Here is a 22,719-nt window from a genome sequence, read left to right as displayed (position 1 = left end):
AGTGGAACTGTCGATTCGGTCCGTGCAAATGATGAATCACTCGCAGGTCACGAGGCAGCCAGGGTGCAGAAGGGACTGCCTACCGCGTGACAAATCACTTGGTGAACGAATCACTCGGTGAACGATGTAACCCCGATCCCTGAGTGATTCACGTAATTTCTTCTCAGCGATGCTCCTTCATAGGGACCGTTTTCTCCAAGCTAACAGCTAATGTAGCCAGGAGTCAAGCCACATGAACACAATCACACACCTCCCCATTGTTTTAAAAGACTTAGTTTCCTGATAAACAAACTTAAAACATTAGGCTGGCCAGTAATGAGACTCAAGCAGCAGTAGAGTTGGGTCGGTATGAGGAAAAAAAAAACGGTCCGGTTTTTGTTTAAAAAAAAAAACAAAACAAACAAACAAAAAAAAAAAGCATCAAGTCGGTAATACCAGATTTTCGCCACTTGGGGGCGCAATTGACTCATTTAAAATAAAAAACGACCTTAGGACAACAGAGTGACAGTAACAAGTTGTTTCTTTTATTCCTTACAAATACATTTTGCAGCTTACTCAATCAGTGCAAACAAGGGTTGCCTCCTTCGTCTGGCTCAAAGCCAAAGTGTTGCCATAGTGGCGCATTCCTTGATTTCTTTGAGACTAAATTGTCCGCCATTATCGACTCACTGTCACTATTAATCAAACTCCAGGCTACAGTAGAGGCCTCGGGCGCATGCGCACTCGCACCCCCTAGCTCAGTCCCCGCCCCACCCCCCTCCCTCTCCTGCTTGCTGTGCGCTTGGCGAAGAGGCAGACACAGGTGCTCACAGACTTGGGCGTACTTTAAGTGGAGCGGACTCCGTGTAAAAATGTCCGTGAAAAATCCCCGCGATGTGAAAAATACATGCCCAACAGTCTTTTGTGTGACACTGGTGTGCGGAGTGGAGTACGCACAGTCATGCTTTGCGCGCACAGGGCTTGTGGATGTCCGAGTATGCGGTCCGGTCGGTCTCAAAAAAAAAAAAAAAAAAAAATCCGGTCCAAGACGGAGTACCAAACCGAATTGGTATTACCGAGAACCGACCCAACCCTAAGCAGCAGCAGCTCAGCCGTGTATCAGTTCAGTGAGTCAGACTACGCAGTACACAGTCAGGGCTCCTCTCGCCAAGCACTGAACGATTCGGTGAACGAATCTTTTTAATGAACTGATTCTAGTGACTCAGTAACATCGAAAGAACTGCTTTGCCCATCGCTAATCGATTGTTTCAGAAACTAAAATTGTATATCTGTTTCCTCTGTTAAGTTTATAACTACAGTTTTTAGTTTTGCTGCTTAAATTTCCCACAATATTTGCTGCAGACATATACATGCTCTCACTGCATTACTCAGAAAACTGCTTGCTTCTCTAATTTGCAGAATTCATCATTTAAAAACCGTTTAAAGGAATGGGAGATGAAACTGAGTGGTTGAGGTCATGTTACACCAAAACACACCTATGATTAATTAAGGGACTAAATACAACCCCTTTTCCCCTTGGGCCTTACTTCGCGCCCAGATTATGCACCATTTAATTAGCAAAAGTGGAGCTGGACACATGTGAAATGCACTTGTACCATACACTTTAAAAAGGGCCCAGTGTGTTAAAGAAGTGTTTTTACCTTCACTGTATTTTTTAAGGCCGTACTTTGTGATGTTATGTTGTGCTTGTTGTCCATTCATTGCATATTTACAGATTATTTGCTACAATATGTGTTGTGTATTTAAAGTTTGGGTGACGTAGATGTCTAATGTCTAGATGTGCAGTATGAAAGGAGGCTTCAAACTGACAGTGCATAGGACTTTGTGGATATACTGAATGTTTACATGAGGCTTCTCAACAAAAATAATTTAATTTTATAGCCTGTGACACCCAAAATGCTCCCACAACCTCAGAGAACCCCTCGAGGACTCTCACAGTCACCTCTTCCCTGTGTTATTCTCAGAGGAGCTATACATTTGATTTTACAGTCAGAGGTCAGGACGCCTTCTTTTCCGTCCTTTCTGCCGAAAAGGTACACAAGTGAACTTTCATTAATACATCCTGTACAGACACATTGTGCATCTCTACATGCACCTCTGACGCCCTTTATTTGAAGTCATTCAAAATAATCACAGAACAGATTACAGCTTGCAACTTTGAGCAGTCACGTGGATTTCTAAAAATCTGCAGGGCTGTCTACAACAATTGACAACACTTCATAAATTACCCCAGTACGGCACCTTCTGTTAGACAGTCACAGGCTCTCCAGTTTCTTCGTCATCCTGTTTATGCACATCTACAGTATGCTCGGTGAAATTCATTTTCTCTCTGCTGCACAACCAACAGAATACCATTTAATACACACTAAGCCAGTTTTGCTGTTTATTACGCCAGACAAGGACAAAGTAAAGAAGGAGAGTAGCTTAGGAAAGCATCAGAGAACTGTATTTGTGCTGATAATCTAAATTATTTTCCATGTTCAGTATAGGAGGGGGAAAAAGACAATGTAAATGCTGACATAATCAACAACCACTGCAAAGAAGCTGAATAGTATGAAACAGCCCAATACATTACATGCAATACAAATACAACTTCCAGAGCAATCATGACTGCTGTGCAGCATATTCATAACTGTATTTCATCATCTTCTGTCATTTATCTGAGCCTTTAATGTGAAACTGAATGGATGCATTGAATGATTTTTTTATTATTGTGTCCTGCAAACAGTTTTACCCAGCCCGCATGTGCTTACAAGACACCATTGAATCAAAAACCACGCCAGGATCAGAGTTCAGCGTACATATTTGCAGACAACATTAAAAGGAAAGAAAATGTCGCAAAGCAACAAAAGCATCGCACATAATCAGAATAAGACCGAGTTCATGGATCAGTCACAGAGGTTTCAACATGTAGCACTCAAAAAAATAAAATAAGCACTAATTAAACCAGGTTATATCGACTCTTCTGTTCAGATGCAATTCATGGGTTGACACTGACTTGCCATCAAGCAGATTACCTAGACCTTAAAAACAACCAGGCGACTTATGTTTTCTCTGGCTTTGCTATGTAATGAAGAAAGGAAGATAAGCGTGCACTTTAATCAGTTAAAGAGCTTCAAACTCGTGCTTCATGTGGTACAACTTGCAGTTTTCTGTAATCACATTAAACACTGGTATGTACTCTACATTGACGGTTGGGAGAAGAAATGCGCACATCGTCAGTGAAGCACCTCCTTTTTAATGATCGTTTTTTATTTGCGGCAAGTTAAATGTTTTAATTCAAATACAATCTAGGTGGCATCTTGTGTCAGAAAAAAATTTATGTTCTATATATTTTGTTCTGCGTACATTAGTGTACTGTTAAATAACTTTAGTCTGGTATTCTGTCAGCCCTGTCTCCAAGAAATTATGTCTATATATGACTAATTTAAATGTTGGGCGGCACGGTGGTGCAGTGGTTGGCATTGTCGCCCCAAAGCAAGAGGTGTGTGGGGTGGGGGAGCCCTTCTGTGTGGAGTTTGCATGTTCTCCCCATGTCAACATGGGTTTTCTCTGGGTACTCCAGCTTCCTCCCACAGTCCAAAGACATGCAGGTTAATTGCTGACTCTAAATTGCCTGTAGGTGTGAATGTGAGTGTGAATGGTTGTCTGTCTCTATGTGTCAGCCCTGTGATAGTCTGGCGACCTGTCCAGGGTGTACCCCACCTCTCACAGGATAAGCTGTTACAGAAAATGAATGTAACTTAAATGTCTCCATTTAATTGGCAAGTCGCAAAAATGTTTATACTAAACACAATGTTCATGGTCAATGTATTTCACTTGTCTTTCACCAAAATAGGCTTTCTTGCAATGCCCTATTCACTTGTAGTGACTACTGCAGTTTATTTTATTGTTTTTTTTTTGATTAACATTTAAGTAAGTATTTCATTGCTGAAAACATGGTCTTTTCATAAAACTAGGCTGTTTATGCAGTAGAAAAACTTTTGAAATTGGTGCTACAGGACAAGAGAAAACAAAGAACAAGGGCTGTGGCGTTAACTATTGCACTATCAATGGAAAAAGCTGCTAAGAGGCTGAGTAGGCTTGTAAGTGTGACTTGCTCAAAGATATCCATGCCATAGTCCAAAGATGTGTTTTATGATGATTTATTAAACACACAACTGAGATAAATAAAGCAAAATTAAAAGAATCAAAATATGAAGTGACGTGATGACATGATGTGATTGTAGTCAATAGAAAATATCGGAGCCAAAAACTTGCCCCCATTGTCTAAAAGCCACCATGCCAATGAATGAACAGGTAGAATAATGTGAAACCACACCCACCCCGGTGCCAATTACTGCTGGAAGTGAAAGTGACCAAAAAACATGTACAGCCAAACAAATGATAAAAAGAGGTTAAATATACCTTCTCCTACGACCAGAATGCACCGTGGCGCAACAGACCAATAAACGCTCCCACTGGAGGATGACGTAATGCAAGCACGGCTATAGAAAAAAATATGGCGAAGAGCTGGTAACAAACCTCAAATTACAGCTGAACAATAAGCTGAAATATTTCTTGGGAAAAGTTTTGAGACAATTAAGGGGGTGATCACACAGAAATGAGACGCTAGAGACGCGGACGCTTCAAAGACGCCTGAAACGCTGGAAAGGCTTATTCAATGCGCGCTAGCTACTGGCGTCTGACGTTTAAAAAGTTGAAAATATTTTAACTTTTCAGCGTCTACACGTGTCTAAAAACATGCATCTAAAAAGAAGCGTCTACAAAAACGCGTGTCTAAAAAGACGCTGGAAAAACGGCTGTCTAAAAAGACACTTGAACGCCGGTCAGACGCGCCGTATCATAGGAAAACAATGGTTTTATTGGCGTCGCGTTTCTAGCGTTTCATCTCGGTGTGATCGCTCCCTAACAGTTTTCATGATGCAGGAAACAGTGTCGCAACTGCTTCTTGTTCACAAACTCTCTTATGACAGTCAAACTGTGCACTAAAGTCTGTTTCTTATACATTAAAGGTGAGAAATGCGCAATACACTATGATAATGTAGGTTTTATATTTGATCAGCACTGCCTGATCTTACAGTTTGACCTGACTTTGGTTTTGTCTGTGGATATTCTCATTTATCCAGGTCAATTCCATTCTGGCAACAATTAAATCGTAGGCAACTGGACTTTGATTTTGTCTAGAAGACGTTTCGCCTCTTATCCAAGCGGCTTCATCAGTTCTCAACGCATCTCTTGCTGCTGTACCTAAGAGACTGAACAACAAAGACTGCCCGAAACTAACCTCAAGTGGCTCAAAGAAACACAACGACAGTTGTTCACTGGTAACCACACATCATGCCTAACGACTGTTGCTCACCAGTGGCCCCACTCACTCCTAACGACTGTCGTTCACTAGTGTGACTCACCTGACCCAAACAATGGTCCAGTGAAACTCCGCTAATGAAGTATTGTCTTGTGAGGGTGGTGGGTGTACACCAGGTTAAAAAACCTGAGTCTTACTCCACTGTTTGTCAGACTAGTGAGGACTAGTCAGACCGATGCGTTGAGAACTGATGAAGCCGATTGGATAAGAGGCGAAACGTCTTCTAGACAACATCAAAATCCAGTTGCCTACGATTTAATTGTTGCCAGAACTGACTTTGGTTTGCGTTTCAGAGAGAAAAAAAGACTTAAGGATGGATGGGTTGCTCTCTTGATCTGCTTCTATACTCTTCGTGTCCGACGTGGCAGGTATACAAAAATGTGGAAGTACAATCGAGCAGTAGTTCGAGCAACAGCCCTAGAGCCAGCATGGCTGAGAGATAAGCAAGGAGATCTGGGTGCTGGTAAGATGGACTGAAGTAATTCACACATACTACCAACATTGTTGCAATACAAAGCTGGTTCAAAAAATTGGCGAAATATTCCTTTAATTGAAATCACAATCTTTCCCTAAAGCTAGGACAGGAGCCTGGACACAAACCTGGGATTCTGGCATCACAGTCCCGCACTTTGTATGTCTGCTATCCACCTGTCAGTGTAGTACATAAATTTAGTGTTTCATTAACTCAAAGAAAGATCGCCAATTACAAATGTATTTTGATAAAATACAAATGTAGTTTCTACAGGGTTGTATTCCGCAGCACAGCCTACACTGGCTTGGCCATTTAAAACTATATTCTCTCTGTGACGACAAGCTCATCCCAAAGTCACCATTTCAAAAGTGCTTGCCTCAGAGCACCCCCTGGACATTTGTCAACTATATTTAGTGGGGGTGGGGGAGGTGGGGGTTTTCAACTTCACTTTGTGCTCTTCATGATCAGCACTTGTATTTGAACACATTTGTTGCCATGCCTTGTACCAGCTATACACAGTCTTCTGATTCCTGCCACAGCAAATTTAACTACGTGTGTATATCCATAAAATTCTGTAGTGTTGAGTGTAGATGAGTATGAATTTTAACACATTTTTGTAGTCCAGAAATGCCCTTTACTTCTTGGTTAAAAGCTCAGCAGGAAAAATGGCATGTTCACAGCATTCGTGATATGTCACCCTTCATGCTTTGTTAATGATGGGAGCTGGGATCATAAAACCCATTCCCGTGATGATGACAGCTTGATATGAAATATGTCCTCCAGAAGGACGAATGTGTGACCGAGGTGAGAGCTGAGCCGGGCCTGTTATTGCCTCCAACTCACTGGATGTCACATTTCTTGTGTATTTTGGATTTTTCTTTAATATTAAGATCAATACAGTGAATTTCTCTCGTGATGGAATCCCTCAAGCAAGTCCGCACACTGGTGACCCATTACTCTCCGTGATTCCAGGTCCCATGTGCAAATCAATACATGGCGACAGAAGCAATGTCAGATTGCCCCGCCCTTTTTCCTGACCTACGGTACACACCCCACCCTGCACTGTCCATGACCCCTGGCAGCAGAAGTGCACACACACAGATATAACCTCTTACAAGATCACATGCAGAAAATAAAGACGTACATGTGACCAAACACCAAGTGGCCTACAGTAAGTAAGTGGCAGACTATCCAGTGATTGGCATCTTCTTTGAGGCCATAGGCGGTTATTCTTCAAATCCTGGAAACAAGGCTGACTGCATAAGCTGACTGTGTGGAACAAACCAGAAGTCTTTCCATGCATGTTGAGGCAATGAGTAGAGAAGACAATGGCTGTGTACAGTCGATGGAACAAATGCACAAACTGCCTGAAGAAGAACTTCAAAGGTCATGTTATAGGTTACGTTAACATCCTGTAAAGCTGATTTTTCATGCGTGATCAAAACACTCACTGTACATACCAAAGCAGCATGTGTGCCCTCACCACAATCTAAAACATTAACTTTGTTGCTGTTGTTACTCAAATTCAAATAATCGTCTACTACAAGGTAACACCATGTTCGTAAATGTATTGAGAGACTAGTTAATAATTAAATGGGCCTCTTATGAAACTGATTTAGCTAGGTCATGTATTTCATTACTCTACTTAATAAATTTATTCAGATACATTTTACGGGTCATCAGTTTCATGAAAACCACTTCATCATACAGCGTAACATCCCACCAGGCCAATGTGTTCGGTATGTGCCGAGGCCATGTGTCAGAGAAATCGTGCCGTGCATTTCAGAGGGTTTCCATATATTAAGGTTGTCCAGGAGAGGCAGAATTTACAGTCATGGTTTCATTGTAGTGACCGACAGCTCGATGGTGGAATAATGATTTGGTGCAGAGATGTGAGGTCTCAAGGGCTCTTGAATGCCTATGTTTTTGTGTGTGCATGCATGCAAGGCAATGAGAAACAGATTTGAAAAGTGAGATATGGCTGCAGTGAAATTGTGTATATATATATATATAAACGATGATTATCAACATTGCTATTCATTGGCGATTTTCAAACAACAAAGCATCTGAACAAATATATGAATAATCTCTATATATGATTAATCTCGAATCTGTTTACATACTTCGTTGCAACATACAGTACATATTGCCATGTGACGGCTAATGAGAGACTCAACTGTAGAGTAAATGGTTCTGCTTCTAATGATTCTCTGCCTCTTTCTCAATGTGCAGCAAAAAGGTCAGTTTTAGTGTATATACATGTAAATATTAAACTGTTTACCAAAAAAAATGCTGAAGTAAAACATAAGATACTGGTATTTGATGTCAACAAAATCTTTTCAGAAATGTCAGTCAGAAACTATCACAACAAAGACAGAGAGCCCATTTGTGGGAGCTGGTCGGTCGGACACTACATGTTGCTGTTGAGTGTCGTGCTTCTATCACCATATGTGTTGTAAGCTTATTAGTTGGCAAGATTTCATTGGCCGCTTGGTGGCAGAAAAAAAAAGTAAAACCCTGTTAGGAGGTGCACCTGCCCACAGCGTCATTAACAGGCGGCTCGCTCAGTGTGTGACGTGCACTTGTAGATAAAATACAGGCCTATATTAATGAAGGTTCATTAGTACGCTTTTGTATTTCTCTGTAATGTAGCACAGTGTTAACAATGTTACTGACACTATTCTTTCTCACACCTTCAGCTCAAACCATTGTGTTGCCCCGCCCAAAATCTGGAATTTAATAATCAAATTAATATCGTAAACATGTAGGTGACTAGTCGACTAATGGCTATGAAAATTCTTAGTCACGGGGAGGCCCTAGTAAGCTTATTGTTAACTGTGTAGACAACCCTAGCATTACTTTAGCTACCTAGCTAACATTAATGTCAACATAGTGTTGTCACACAAACAAAACCCATGGATGAAGCGCCTTGCCAGCGCTATTCTGCCAAAAGCACTTTTCTGTGTCTGCCAAAATGCTATATGGACACAGCCTTAGTAATTCACATCAGCATCAACATACAAAAGCGCATTTGTTGCCTTTGGATGACAATCAAATGGCAGACACAGTTCATTCCTCTCAGCTGGGTGAAAATGCCCCTTTGGGAGTGTCCTTTAGCAAGCCCAGAGATCAAAAAAGCAACTATAAGACTGACTACTGCAGAAAGCATAAAACCAAAAGTACCCAACAACAGGACATGCTTAACTCAACAACAGGATGTTTACAAGTAAAACCTCTGCAAGAACCCCAGGGTGACAGGAGACCTTACAGCTGCAGGAAGCTAAAAAAAAAAAAAAAAATCAGGGGTTGACGGTATGAAAGATCTCGTTCATCATTGTGAGAAGGTTCTACCTTTTGAAGTTGAACTGTCAGCTGGTCTCTGGTCTCCTGGCAATAGCACTGATGGTGCCAGGTGCACTGGTGCTGCCACGGGAAGCTCTGGCAAACTGACACTCATTTTAAGTCATGTCACATAAGACGATGGCCTCAGTGCAATTTAATGACATTCCAGTCGACCATCTTGACAATTAACAAGACAGAGCCCCTATGCATTTGGATAACTCAAAGCAACTTGCAGCTCATAGTCATCTGCGGTGTGAGGCAGTGCAGAAAACAAGACAAACCTCTTGTAATATTCTGAAGTGTTCTTTCGCCGTCTGAACTGCTTGCTTTTCTAATTCATTAGAGGCAAGATACTAAGAAGCTGTATTCACAAATGCGTTTCTGTTTCATGAACTCATTTTAATGTCACAGGTGAATATTCTGTCACTGCAGTATTAAGCACGCCATGGACAGCAAACACCTGAGTGAGCGAGCATCCACAATTCCAGGGACTGATGAGGAACATCTGCTTTTTCAACGGACTGGCTAAGGCATATAAAGAGCTGGTGGAACCACTCTTTTATTGGATTTGTTCTCTACATCCTTGTCTATGTTTGGCCAACACACATACAATTGGGCAGGACATTTCAACAGAGGCACCGAAATGCTCACTATGTCCCCCCTGTGTGATCTGTGATCAGTCACAAGGAGGTACGACCATTCCGGTCCCCCAAAGGATGCATCCATCTTCGGCATACAGATTGGTGCTGACATAGGACATAAAAAACAGGTCCTCCTCTATCCCATTGTCTAAACTGCTACTCGGACATGTAGTACAGTAGTCAAAGGGTGGCCAACCATGTGCCATGGAGGGCTGACGACTTCCTTTCCTCTACTTGTGAAGAGTACTACTCACTAAGAGGATTCGTTGGTTAGCTGCAAAACCTGCAGAGTGTTGGCTCTTTCTGGTACATGGTTGGAGACTTCTGCACTAGGCTGTTGTACCTGAACAAATCCTTGTGCATTTTAAAGTTGGGCTCATATCCAATTTTTTTTATTTCAGGACTGATACGATGGGTGCCACCCACTTGGAAACATGCTCTGGTACAATGATCCCCAGTCTGTGCAAATGCTCCAACTCTTCCTATGCTTTCCCTTCATGGCATAAAGCACAAGCTGGGCTTGTAAAACTAAGGGGTGGCCTCTTGATCGATGTGCATCCTCACTTTAAATTCCGTGAGGGTGCCCAGCTCCTCCTTAAAAACTACACAGTATCTCTGGATATAGTACTGTACTTGATTTTTTGCCAATTCAGTCATTCAGTCGATTCAGCTATCATCATTAACCCTTCAGAGCAGCCTGTCTAACAGCATGTCATCAAACACAATGCAAACTTCACAGTGCTCCAACAACTGGTGCAACTCTCTGAAAATACAGGCATTAAACTGGCTTTACTTACTAAAACGGCTGTGAACTTTGAAACTCTGGAGGGCTTTGGATCAGGGTGGTTAGAAAACAAGTTCTTCATGGGAATATCGCACACAAGAAACACTTAGAGCTCTTCTTACTGGCCGAAGATGGAAATCCTAGATTTGCAAAACTCTCACGAGCTGCTTCAAAATATTCTTGTCTTGCTGTTTTATGGTGTGACAGCACTATCAGTTAAGTCCTGGTTAGGTTTAGGCAAAAGAAAAAAAAAAACACTTGCTAAGGGTTAGGAAAAGTTTGGGTTAAAATGATCACTTGAAACATGGAACATAAAATCTTGCGAGAGTTTTTGTGAACATTGGGTTACCACCTAGATACGACTCTTTTTAAACCTTGTCCATAATCCCATTAGCAATATTGTAGTGTTTCAATCTCTAGCTTTAGTTCCCTTCACAAATTAATCAAACCTCTCAAACAGGACCAAATAATCCTAAGACATCCTCACACATCTTCCTAAATGCTCTGCCTAACCAGGAGTCTATTATTCAAAAAAGCATTTGCCCATTTATGATCTAGTTAAGGCTAGCATACAAGAGACATTGGTGTGTGAGAAAGTGTAAATACAGTTGGAGAAACTGGAACTAAAATGTGTTTTATCCTTATTTTATTATGGTTGAATATGAAATAGGAGAAGATAAAACAACACTGAAGTAGCAAGCTTGTATGTACTTGCTGAGTATTAGCGCTCGATACCTTTTAGATATTGACTGAAACAACCCACTACCAAGTAGTATCAAAACTAGTATACAGCCTGACTATTTGTATAGTTTAGCTTGCAGCCAATCACAGCAAGTGTTCTTTGATTTAATACAATGTGTGTTTGGCAGCAGCTACAACCAAGACACGTTGTGGTGTGGTGAAGTCTAGCGCAGTGCATTTGATTGAATTGGCAGTTCAGTGTGTTCAAATGCCTCCCAAATATTCAAGGTTTAAGGTAACTGTGATATATCACTGGCTTAAGTCAGACGATCCACGAGTCAGTTTTGTCTGTAGAGGGATTTCCACCCTAAACAGTGACTAACATACATTCCCAAAGTGAAACTTGAAGGCAGAGACCTCATGTTGATGACAAAGGCAGAGTGTAATGCAAATACATATCCCTTCTCCATCTTTTATTTCAGGAATTGGATTGGGAAGTGGTAACAGTAGTAGTGACTGTATGCATCAGTTTGAATTTTACACTCTCGATTCTATCCTCAAAAAAATATACTTTCTTAGCCGGGTCTGCAAAGCTCTGGTTGCCTTGCTGAATCTAAATCTACGAAATGCATCATTCAGGTTACATGGGGGTTGTGGTCTATGATTCATCTCTATGACCATGGGCAGTTTGTTAGGAAGTTACATCTAAGGGCTATAATCCAAACAAGCAGATCATAAAAAAGAGAAGAGTTACATATACCATTTAGAACTGATGCATTAGTCAGGAAAATATGACAAAGCCTAGTTTTTCTGTAAATTAAATAACTATAAAAACTCAAAAGAATACAATGCACTTCCCCTGCAAGATCCTGAATGCCGGTATAGCTACTATTTGGGTCTGTGAATCATTTCTTGAATTCCACTGTTGCTTACAGATCAATGGGAAGAAGGGGGCAGTGACTGCAGAGTGGGCTTTTCATCTGGCTACACTGGTGGTAAGGCCACAGCATATCGGTAAAATCCTATGGCATCTCTCTTGGCAACCTTTTCCTGACTGTTCAAATCATAGTCTTTTTCTATCCATGTACACCTTTGAGATTTTATTTCAAATATGGGTGTTGGCCACACGGTTAGGAGCCACAGTCAGTGTCCAGCATTGTGCCAAATTAAAGCCCTCTTTGTTGAATCTGAAGAGCTGAAGGTCGTCAGCAGTTGTGTCACGACAGAAGTAGCTGACTGATGTTGGAAATATCAAGACATGATGGACTACAGCTCCCTTGCCTGAGGGTAAAGCACAGCTACTCTCTGCCTGGGATACTCACTCTGTAAAACTTGCTCTACCCACTCCAGTGCATTCAGAGGCTGCTAGACAGTCGTGGGCTTTAGACAGCAGATATTCAGGCAACCAACACTGACATATATATGTTGTTGAAGTTACCTTAGTCAAGAGAGCTTGAAACATTTAAAAATCTGCCAATACCAAAGCATAATTCAAAAAGAAAAAAACATCTTGAACCAGAGATCAAAACAAGTCCTCTTCCATTTTCTGACATTCTTCCTTACAGTCATGTACATGATATAAAATGGTACAGTTCCATGATTTGTGTTAATCCATTAGTTGTTTGATATAAATCATGCATATTTAAAGCACTGTGCTATGGTGAAATGATACAGATAACCAAATGTGCCATTAGTTTGTTTACACTGAGAAGTATATACAGAACTAAACACAAGACAAGATGTGTGTTTGGAAATGTCGCAGTGTGATTTTAAGAGATGTTCCGATACAATTTTTACCTTCCCGATGCCGATTCAGGGTGCTTTCACACCTGCTCTTTTTGGTTCGGTTCAATTGAACTCAAGTTTGTTTGACCCCTAAGTGCAATTTGTTTGGGCAGGTGTGAACACTAGTGGCCTAAGTAATTATGATGGGAGCAAAGAAGGAAGTCAGGTATCGTAATATGAAGAGAGACTTCGTGTAGGAATCAGGGAAGGGTCAAATAAACACAGGGCTTTAACCCAGGAGACCATTGTTTGTGTCCTATGTGAAATCAAAAGTCAACATTGACTTAGGGTGCTTTCACACTTGCCCTGTTTGGTTCAGTTCAGTCGAACTCGAGGTCATTTGCCCCCTAAGTGCAGTTCATTTGGGCAGGTGTGAACACAGCAATCGCACTCAGGTGCACACCAAAACAACCAGATCGAGACCTTGAAGAGGTGGTCTCGGTCCGGTTACAAACAAACGCTGGTGCAGTTCGTTTGTGGTGAGAAGGTGTTTCGACCTTGATCCGAACCGACTGCAGTCACATGACACATTGTTTGGGTTAAACATGAGCATGTTACAGTCCTGGAGGATTATTAATGCGCACCTCCTCCTGTACTGCCTTAATATGCACATTCAGCACATCCAATGCATCAAAACATTGTTTTCTAGTTGGAGCCACGCCTCATAGTCCATGATGACCAGCGCTAAAATCAACCTGCTGTGAGAACACGAACCAACTCTCGACAATTACGCAACTTAGTACTAATGTGATACCCTTGCGTTTAGAAAAATGAACTGCTGTATACCACTGACCATGAAACAGTTTGTTTGCATTGTGTTTTTAGTGGTGGGACTTTACGGTGAAAAATACTGCCAATATTGCTGACACTTTACTAACAGGTAACGTTAAACTTTTTACTGTAAAACAATTTTTCTATACTGCACTAAAACAGTAGTTGCCAGTTGCTGCACAGCTAAACTTGCTGTGTAGACTAGTGTCTTAAAGCGGCAAAAAAGAACTGATTTCCAGGAAAACTGTATTTTAGGCAGTATCAGAGGCATTTCCGATACTGGAGTTGGTATCAGAACAGCTCTACGGATTTTATATAAAAGTGAAGTTTTTTTACTGTATCGTCGGCTGTTTTCAGTTGAGTATGTATCAACAAAAATGTGCCACAATGTCTCAAAATGTGATGTGAGTTGCTGGTGCAGAAGACAATAAGTCTTTAAAATCATTAAAATGAGTTAAAATTGCTGCCAACTGTCATGAAGGCACTACTTGAAATGTCTTCACTGGGGCAGAGTAAGGTGTCAATATGTTATAGAAGCAAGTGAAAAATTCCCTGACTGAAACTGGCTGCAAACTGAAAATTCTTAAACATGAAATGCTCACACTACTGTTGACCATTAGATGTTTGACTCTACTGTCTGAAAACAGTTGTGAATGAGACGTTTCTTCGCCACTTGCTCTCCTCTCCTTCCACTGAATCTATGAAACAACTCTGGAATGGCAGCTCTCCAAAAGACAGAACGGAGACGTAACCTCAACTATAACATATTTTTTACAATGGCTAACATCAGGCTAACGCATTTTGGCACATAAGCTTTCATCAGAGCATCTGTTTTTGGCAGAGCACCCTACCAGAGGAAGGTTATATGAGGAGGCGCACCTGCTATGTGTTTTTTCACTGCTTGCTCTCGTTCTCATCAAGTGTGATGTGGTCGCATGACTGACAAGCTGCTACCTGCAGCCTATTTTAGAAAGATGCTGTTTGTATATGCTCGTTAGTCATAGTGCATTAAATTGTAAGTGTGACAAATAACAATAACAATGAGCCAAATTCTGTATATACATTGTAATCTATGTACTACTACATTTTAAACATGTTATTAAGCATTACAGAAAAAAGCTAACCTACCACAGTGGATTAAATATGTGAAGTTCTTGAGGCAATGAACATCATCACGTATAAATACAAATAACCTGGCTGCACAGCATATCCACATATTTTGTAGGTGATTCACGCCACATTGTCTCTACCCACCATTCATTAATGTGTATTCCTTCAGTAACTTGAATGCCATGCCTATTATTTCTGACTAAGATTTGAAGCAACTGCGGCTAAATATGGAACGATGATGAATTTTCCAAGCAGAGGGTTTATCAACTTGTTGATATATTTCCATACATGGTGGATTTTTGGCCGTGCAACCCTGGAGCTGGAAGAAATTTAAGTGGCGACAGACGTACTGTTGTGTTACTTGCTCTCATTAAATTAACATCACACTCCGTTAACATGCCCTGGAAGTAAAAAGCCTCCTTTGTTCTTTGTTTTGCAGACAGTGACTTGTAGGAAGTGGCCATAAGCTTATCTACAGACAAAGTTTTTGAATACAGCGAGAACAGAGCTGAAATGAATAGGTGCAATCACACACTGTGTTCAGTTAGAGCCATCGCTACGGCTGTCAGTCAGTGTTGACTTATGATGTCTTCAGTGAGTGGCCTTGCACAGGACCAGGCCCCACATGCTGATGAAACAGGAAGCACTTTAAATTCATCCTACACTTAAGGCGCCATAGGTAATTTTAATTTCACAATAAAGTAATCTGATCATTAGCAAATTCATTGCTGTTGAAAATTTCAGCTATTTTTATACTGTTGAACATCTGTCTTGGTGAAATAGCTTCAGTAAAACAATCAACCCAAATGACACACACTAATGACTTGTCCCCCACGCCTTCTATTTTCAGCAATTATCAAAATAACCATTACTCTAAAGAGCGGATGTGAAAGATGCACAATTTCCAATAAAAGTTAATGGGGCAAAAGTGTTTTCCTGATCTGCAAATCAAACGCCGCAGAAACGCCGCCGTGTAACACAACGAGGCCATAAAACATCTCCAATCAGAAAAGTATTAAAAATCAATACATCCACTATCCCTGATTTTAAAAAGCATAGTGTTTTACTGCTCTTATCCACGTGTGGCCTACTTCTCGACGAGCAGCCATCTTCGATATGTGAATAGATGCATAGTAATGACATGGTAGCAGTCACATCAAAGCCATCCCCCTATATTGTGCCACGGGCCGACTCTTCCACAGATTTGCAGAGGGAATGGCTCGTAAATATCACCGTGCGCACACCTTGGCTTGTCAATACCCTCCACAACGGAGCCTCAGAGCCCCGAAACGCATGCAGCCGCGACACGTACCTCCAAAATCAGGCCTTAAACGGATGTCATATCCCTTCAGCAACTTGTCCACGGTGGTCTTGGCCACAGACATTCCGGAGCTTCCAGTGGAGGAGCTGTGGGCAGAGACCACAAGTGTTACGAGCCATTTTAAGTCATAGAGGAGGAAAAAAGCTGCAAAAACAGATAGTTTTGCCATAGACATTTTGCTTCTCCCCAGCACACCTACTGTACGATAAATGATTACTGCACGCACTCTGTTCTCAGTAATGGCATGTACGCCACCTTTGCAGAGGAAGCCCTGACGTGGTGAGGTTTTGACAAAGGGGAAGAGGACTTAGGATGCATTAAACAGCATCTGACACACACCCATATTCTTATTGTTCACACTCAATTTCAGTTTTAATTTCACATTGTGTCACCACCTAAAAAGAATAAACATTCACACTGCAAAGAAGCTACTTTTATTTGTATTTTTGTTGCAGTCAGTTGTCAGACAAATATATCAAAAACATGCTGACTCTGGTGTTGTCATGGCAAATGTTCAAAATGTGCCTTGTGTACGCATTATTCCCCCCCTTGTAGCCCCACATACATGTATTCATCTCATCAGCTGAGGGGTTATGATGACGATACACCTGTCAAGCATTGATACTGAAGAAAAAGTGTCTTCAAAAGTAGCCATCACTGAGTTCTTTCGCTCACACATTAGGTAGAAGCCCAGTCTTATTCATGCATGTGTTTAAACAGGCTCGACACAGCCTCCCATCACGCTGTCAGAGACACAGGCTCGGCTGGTCTGAGCCCGGAGACAGACTATCCCCAGGAGGAGCGTATAGTCCGCACTAGTCTGACTGACACTTATAACATTGATGCCATGACCCGCATCACCTGACCGAGACCGGCTCTCCAGCTGAGGTTCCTTGTTACTGGAGGAGGGTGTGGATGGAATGAGCGTGGGGAGGAGGGGAGGAAGTGGGTTAAAATTGCTCCCCAGATAGGAGCACTAGCCCTCGGCTCAGTCAGGGAAGCGCTGTTCAATTAGCTCATAGGTAGTGCAGCTGTTCATCAAGCTGGCCGGTTACAGTTGACTTGTGGGTTTGACACCCGGGGAGCATCATCGTGAGGGAAATATCAATGACACCTGGAATACATGCCAGATTACGCCCCTTTCGTTTGTTATTCCGGGGGTTATTATGATGGAATCAAAATGTCAGGGAAGTGCGACCCAGTTCCCACTGAGCACCTACATCTCATAACTGAGGCTGTGGGTTACTGCAGCCAAGGAAAAGGAGTAGGCCACGAGGGATGTGCAGCCTATCAGTGCCTTTAACAACAAAACAATAAAGGAATTCATCTGGAGACTGGGACTGTGATGATGTCCATGCAGACTTGTGCAGTTATTCACACTGTCATCATTCCAGGTGCAAGAAATATTTATTGAAATCTCACAGCCCTCCTCCTGTCTTGATGACCTGCTGAGATTATTTTCCGATTTTCATTGATTTAGTTCTGATCAATAAATTGGGGAGGCAATTAGGAACATTATATGAATGCCTTGCGTTTTTAGAGATGAATGCAATAAGTAGGCTTCCAGACAGAGTGGCAACAGCACTGTAGACTCATACATCTGGCTGCTTACCCCGGAGTAATCAATCGATCGCCGGCTGATTGATCCCATCAGCTAATCATCGGTCTGTGCTGTCATGTTGGGCAGCATTACACTAAAAGTCGCCCTTTGCCACACACATATGTACATCCCCATTTTGATATCGGGAGTAGGTTATGTTTCACAATAGGCTTGATACAGTGCACGCGCATGTTTTTACGCTCGCGCGCGCCACAGCACTGTCTAATAGAGCATATATCGGCAGCAATGCCCCTAATAAGTAGGCCTGGGTACCCCGTTAATGCGATTTGCCACATCTCAGCCTTTTATTGACCAGTAATCACGTCTGTTGGTGTGAAAGGGATTTTTTTACCTCTCCCCAAGCGACGTTTTCTTACCTTTGAACAAAGCAGAAGAAGGACAAAGCCGCCAGAGCAGAGAAAATTCCACATAATTTATCTTCTTGACGACCCAACATCTCCACAAATCCTTATATATAGTTTCTATAATCCAACCAGTCCAGTGGTCCCTCCAGAAAATGCACAAAGTAAAAACTGGCAATTAAAAAAATAATTGCCTTTTAAAAATATCGAATAAACTAGCCTACATTTACGCATGCGATGTCTTCATTAAAACAGACTTCTTGATTTAATAAAAAAAAAAAAATAAAGAAATGTGGTAATTGGCCCCCGCTGTTTCTTCCCCGGCTATGGAAATCCGTGCAGGTCACAGAGCCCCTCGACCAACACCAGAAGATCAGACATCTTGCTCAAAAAACAGCATACACAATACTTTTAAAAGTGATGACAAGTCTTCTTCCCCTTAAAAAAACAAACACTGGCATGAATGACTGAGCAGCAGCCTCTTGGTGATCAAATTGGTGGATGAAATTTCCCAGTCCAAATCTGCAGAAGAGGCATGGTTCCAGCGATGCTCCGGCGCCCAGACTATTCCACAACGTGATGTTGTTAAAAGATATTTGTTTGAGCTGGGAACGCTGGTCGGCTGAAGGGGAGCGGTGGGTTTAAAAAAAAGAAAAATGAAATCTTCATTCCCTTTTTTTCCCCCCGTTGCTGCTGCTGCTGATGATGATGATGTAGATCAGCGCAAAGTCACTGAGGGGAAAATGCACATTGAAAAAGCACTGGGTAATATCTGATGCAGACGTCAGAGCAGGCTATATCACTCCTCTGGTGGAAAAAAAAAATTAGATGCCGAGAAATATGGATGGCCCCTTATACACCAATACATGTATCACAACGTCGGATATCATATTAAAAGAAGCCAAAGCTGTTTGAAAAGCCCACTTGCCTCCGCTGTCCAACGCTAAATGGCGTTTCAACACGTTAATGTGGTCCGCTCGTCTTCTCCTCCAAACACTGAGCAAACAGACATTCAACAGTCCGAAGAGACATGATGAGGGGATCTTGTCTCTTGTCTCCTTTCGATCTGGTTTTAAGTTGAAATTAAAATGATGTCCTACTGGGGGGAGGGGGGAGGGGGGGGGGACACCTAAGGTGAATTCCTCAGCGACAGCCTGTTCATGCGCTCAATTGTCTGTCTATTCTCTCTGAAACCCATTAGGATACTGGGAGTGTTTGCCGGTGCGTTTTCATGCGTTTCTTCCACTTTGCCACAATTTGGAAACACGCACACACAGAGACACGCGCGCACACACACGCACACACACACACACACACACACACACACACAACCCTGTGCGCGCACACCATGAACACGCGTATTTTATTTATTTATTTATTTATTTACTTATTTAATTCCTACATCACGAACCAGGAGTCGCTCTTTTGTGTTTGAAACATAAACACCCTCACTGGAAAACTGCTAACGCGCACATCACAATTCAAGAATCACACAAGCTTGTGTTTTATACAGAGGAGGAGGTTTTCTTCAGGGATCTCTGTGCTGTCCAGTTGCTAAGCAACCCCAGCCAGCACTGATGCAGTTGTGGTGATTCGAAGGCTATGCGCAAAGGCTCATTTAAAGGAGCAGACCCAGTGCTGTCACCGCTGTGGTGTCAGTGGGACAAAAGCAGACAGCAACTGATGTACCGTGGAGCCATTTCTGTTATGATAAGGAGGTGAGGGGGAAACGCCATTTACAATAAAAGAAATGTGGCGTGTCAGGGATATCACACTCTGCTTTTGCTTCATCATCATTGTCCCCCTTATCATCATCACCATCACTGTCAGGGCCACTGTGATAAACAGCCCAGTCAATCAGTTTATAGCCCCTTTATAGTTTCTTCTCCTTCTTTTTAAACACGTTAATACTCAACAGGTATTTGTTGCATTTGAATATTCTCTGCTGTCCTCCACACCCTGATATGAGGAAGAATCTGTTAGTCCCTCCCATAGATGATGTCACACCACTGAACATAAAGGAAGTGATTCTGCAAAGGAGGAAAAAATTACATTTATGTTTTTCTGGTGATGTTTTCTGATTTGCATAATAATGTCACTTTTTTTTAAAATGTCACTGTAAAACAAAAAAGAAAGTAGAATATTGATACAGTACAGCACAACCTTACCCTAACACGAGCTCTTAGGTTGCATGCCTGTGTCCAGTGTGTTTTACACCCAAATGAAGTTGGTTATCCATGTATATTTACACAGGGCAGCTTGAGGGTCCCTGGTTCGATCCCAGGAGGGAGCCCTTCTGTGCGGAGTTTGCATGTTCTCCTGTGTCAGTGTGGGTTTTCTCCAGGTACTCCAGCTTCCTCCCACAGTCCAAAGACATGCAGGTTAATTGGTGACTCTAAATTGTCCGTAGGTGTGGATGTGAGTGTGAATGGTTGTCTGTCTCTATGTGTCAGCCCTGTGATAGTCTGGCGACCTGTCCAGGGTGTACCCTGCCTCTCACCCAGTGTCAGCTGGGATAGGAAAATGGAATTATATTTACATGACATGATCTGCAAGACTATAGACTGGCTTTCACAGCTTATGCTTGTTGCATCCCAGGAGTGGATAGACAACTAACTAAGTCAGTACATTGAGTGTGGAATTTCAGTGTAAAAAAAAAAAAAAAACTGACAAGTTGAAGAGGGCCATAAGATGCAGTTGAAAGCTTTGGATAAGGGTATTAGTGGACAGAGAGTTAAGATTTTTTTAGTTAAACAAAATCAGTGGGCTGCTCCTCAATTCTTGAGTAGAACCTGATTGGTTACAAACACAAGCGGCTAAAATGAAGAGGTTTCTGTGCAGCTGAAGGTTTAAGGACGCTTAAGAAAGAGCGCAGTATCCAAGTTATCTGAAGTTAATCATCTACATCAGAGGTAGGCAACATTTACCTTTACATTAACATTTACCATTTTCTAAGCCTAAAGTGATTCTTACAGTCCCAAATTGTTAAAAAAAACAAAAAACAAACAGTGGGTGAGAGGTGGGGTACCAGACTGGACAGGTCACCAGACTATCACAGGGCTGACACATAGAGACAGACAACCATTCACACTCACATTCACACCTATGGACAATTTAGAGTCACCAGTTAACTTGCATGTCTTTGGACTGTGGGAGGAAGCTGGAGTACCTGGAGAACACCCACGCTGACACAGGCGGAGCATGCAAACTCTGCACAGAAGGGCTCCTGGGATCAAACCAGGAACCCTTGCTGTGAGGCAACCACCACACCACTGTGCCGCCTGTATCCTAAACACTAAAAACAAAAAACACTTGAACATTTTGTCAACTAAATTTTCATCATATGTTTATGGCCTGGCACCTTTTCTTCTAAATTTTGTGAACCTCAACAGCAGTGACAAGGCTTGAGTCTTTCTAGCAAGGCTAACTTTGGATTCTCAACCCAAAAAAGAAAAAGTCTTGGAGGAAAATAGAGAATTTATCACTGTAACCACTCAGGAAGTCATTTTAAGTGATCATAGAAAATGTAGAGTTTGCAATAATGAATGAATTAATAATTGTTCTTACACTGAAAAGCTGAGCTAATTGCATCAATTATTGCTAAGATCATTATTTTATTAATCAATTCTAAGACTGTAAAGCTTTTTATGTCAACACACATTAATATGCTGTGCTTATTCAAAGACATTTTTGTAAGCTTTTTTGTTTTGGATCTATACCTGTATTAATATACTGATAGTGTCTACTTGTACTGACACTGTATATCTGCATAGTGTTTTATTTTCTTATTTTTCTTTTATGTTTTTAATTTATGATATTCTTTTATTTATATTTTTCACTTTTTACACCTTGTGTTTTAATCAGCCCGCTCTCATTCCCAACTCATTAATACCGCCATTTTGTCCATGATTTCAACGTCAGACACCAATGCAAAAAAAAAAAGCCACCTTTGGCAGCAATATACACCACCAAGCAGTGTGACTTTATAATACTACATGGCGCCAGACCATACCGCCGCTAAAGGCGCGTCAGTTTGAAACGCCACCAGTAACAATTTAATTAGGAGCTGGAAAGTCCCTATTGGATGGGCAAGAGTGGAGGTGAGTTGGTTCAACAAACCCCACACTTTTACTCGAGAGGCCGCTGTTCGTTTCCTGTGAGAATGTTGAGCCAAGCCATAATTTTTTTTTCTAACCTTACCACGTGCTTTTGTTGCACAAGGAAATAAATGTTTGTTTTTAACTGTGCAGATGACAGAAAATGTTTTGACCTGGACCAAAGTGAGGGGAAATTATTATTAGTCCCTCTTTGGCGGGAAATTTTGGGGAACGCAAGGGAGCACTATGCAGGAATTGAACATTATCTCTCATATGATCAAGCCATTTTTTTCCCTAGAAAACACTTGCCTTTATTCTTCATTAAGATAAACTATCAATAATGACAATAAAGCACTGTATTATCTACCCTATAATATGATGTATC

At 41.6% G+C, this 22,719-nt stretch overlaps 1 protein-coding gene across 2 annotated transcripts in view; it reads right to left on the bottom strand.

The window, feature by feature from the left end:
• Positions 1-19,282, bottom strand: part of gabrb4 (gamma-aminobutyric acid type A receptor subunit beta4) — a 91,389-nt gene extending 72,107 nt beyond the window's left edge. For both annotated transcript variants that reach the window (XM_049593157.1, XM_049593158.1), the window contains exons 1-2: positions 18,253-19,282; positions 16,267-16,361 (exon numbers count right to left, since the gene is read on the bottom strand). In XM_049593157.1, coding sequence (XP_049449114.1) covers positions 16,267-16,361; positions 18,253-18,332 — 175 coding nt within the window. In that variant the 5' untranslated portion in view covers positions 18,333-19,282. The remainder of the gene's footprint in view (positions 1-16,266; positions 16,362-18,252) is intronic.
• Positions 19,283-22,719: the final 3,437 nt, after the last annotated feature.

The sequence above is a fragment of the Epinephelus fuscoguttatus genome, linkage group LG12 (assembly GCF_011397635.1).
Source record: "Epinephelus fuscoguttatus linkage group LG12, E.fuscoguttatus.final_Chr_v1".
NCBI classification, from domain to species: Eukaryota; Metazoa; Chordata; class Actinopteri; order Perciformes; family Serranidae; genus Epinephelus; species Epinephelus fuscoguttatus.
Note: the sequence above shows the minus strand (reverse complement) of the source record. Positions and strands in the feature narration are given on the sequence as shown.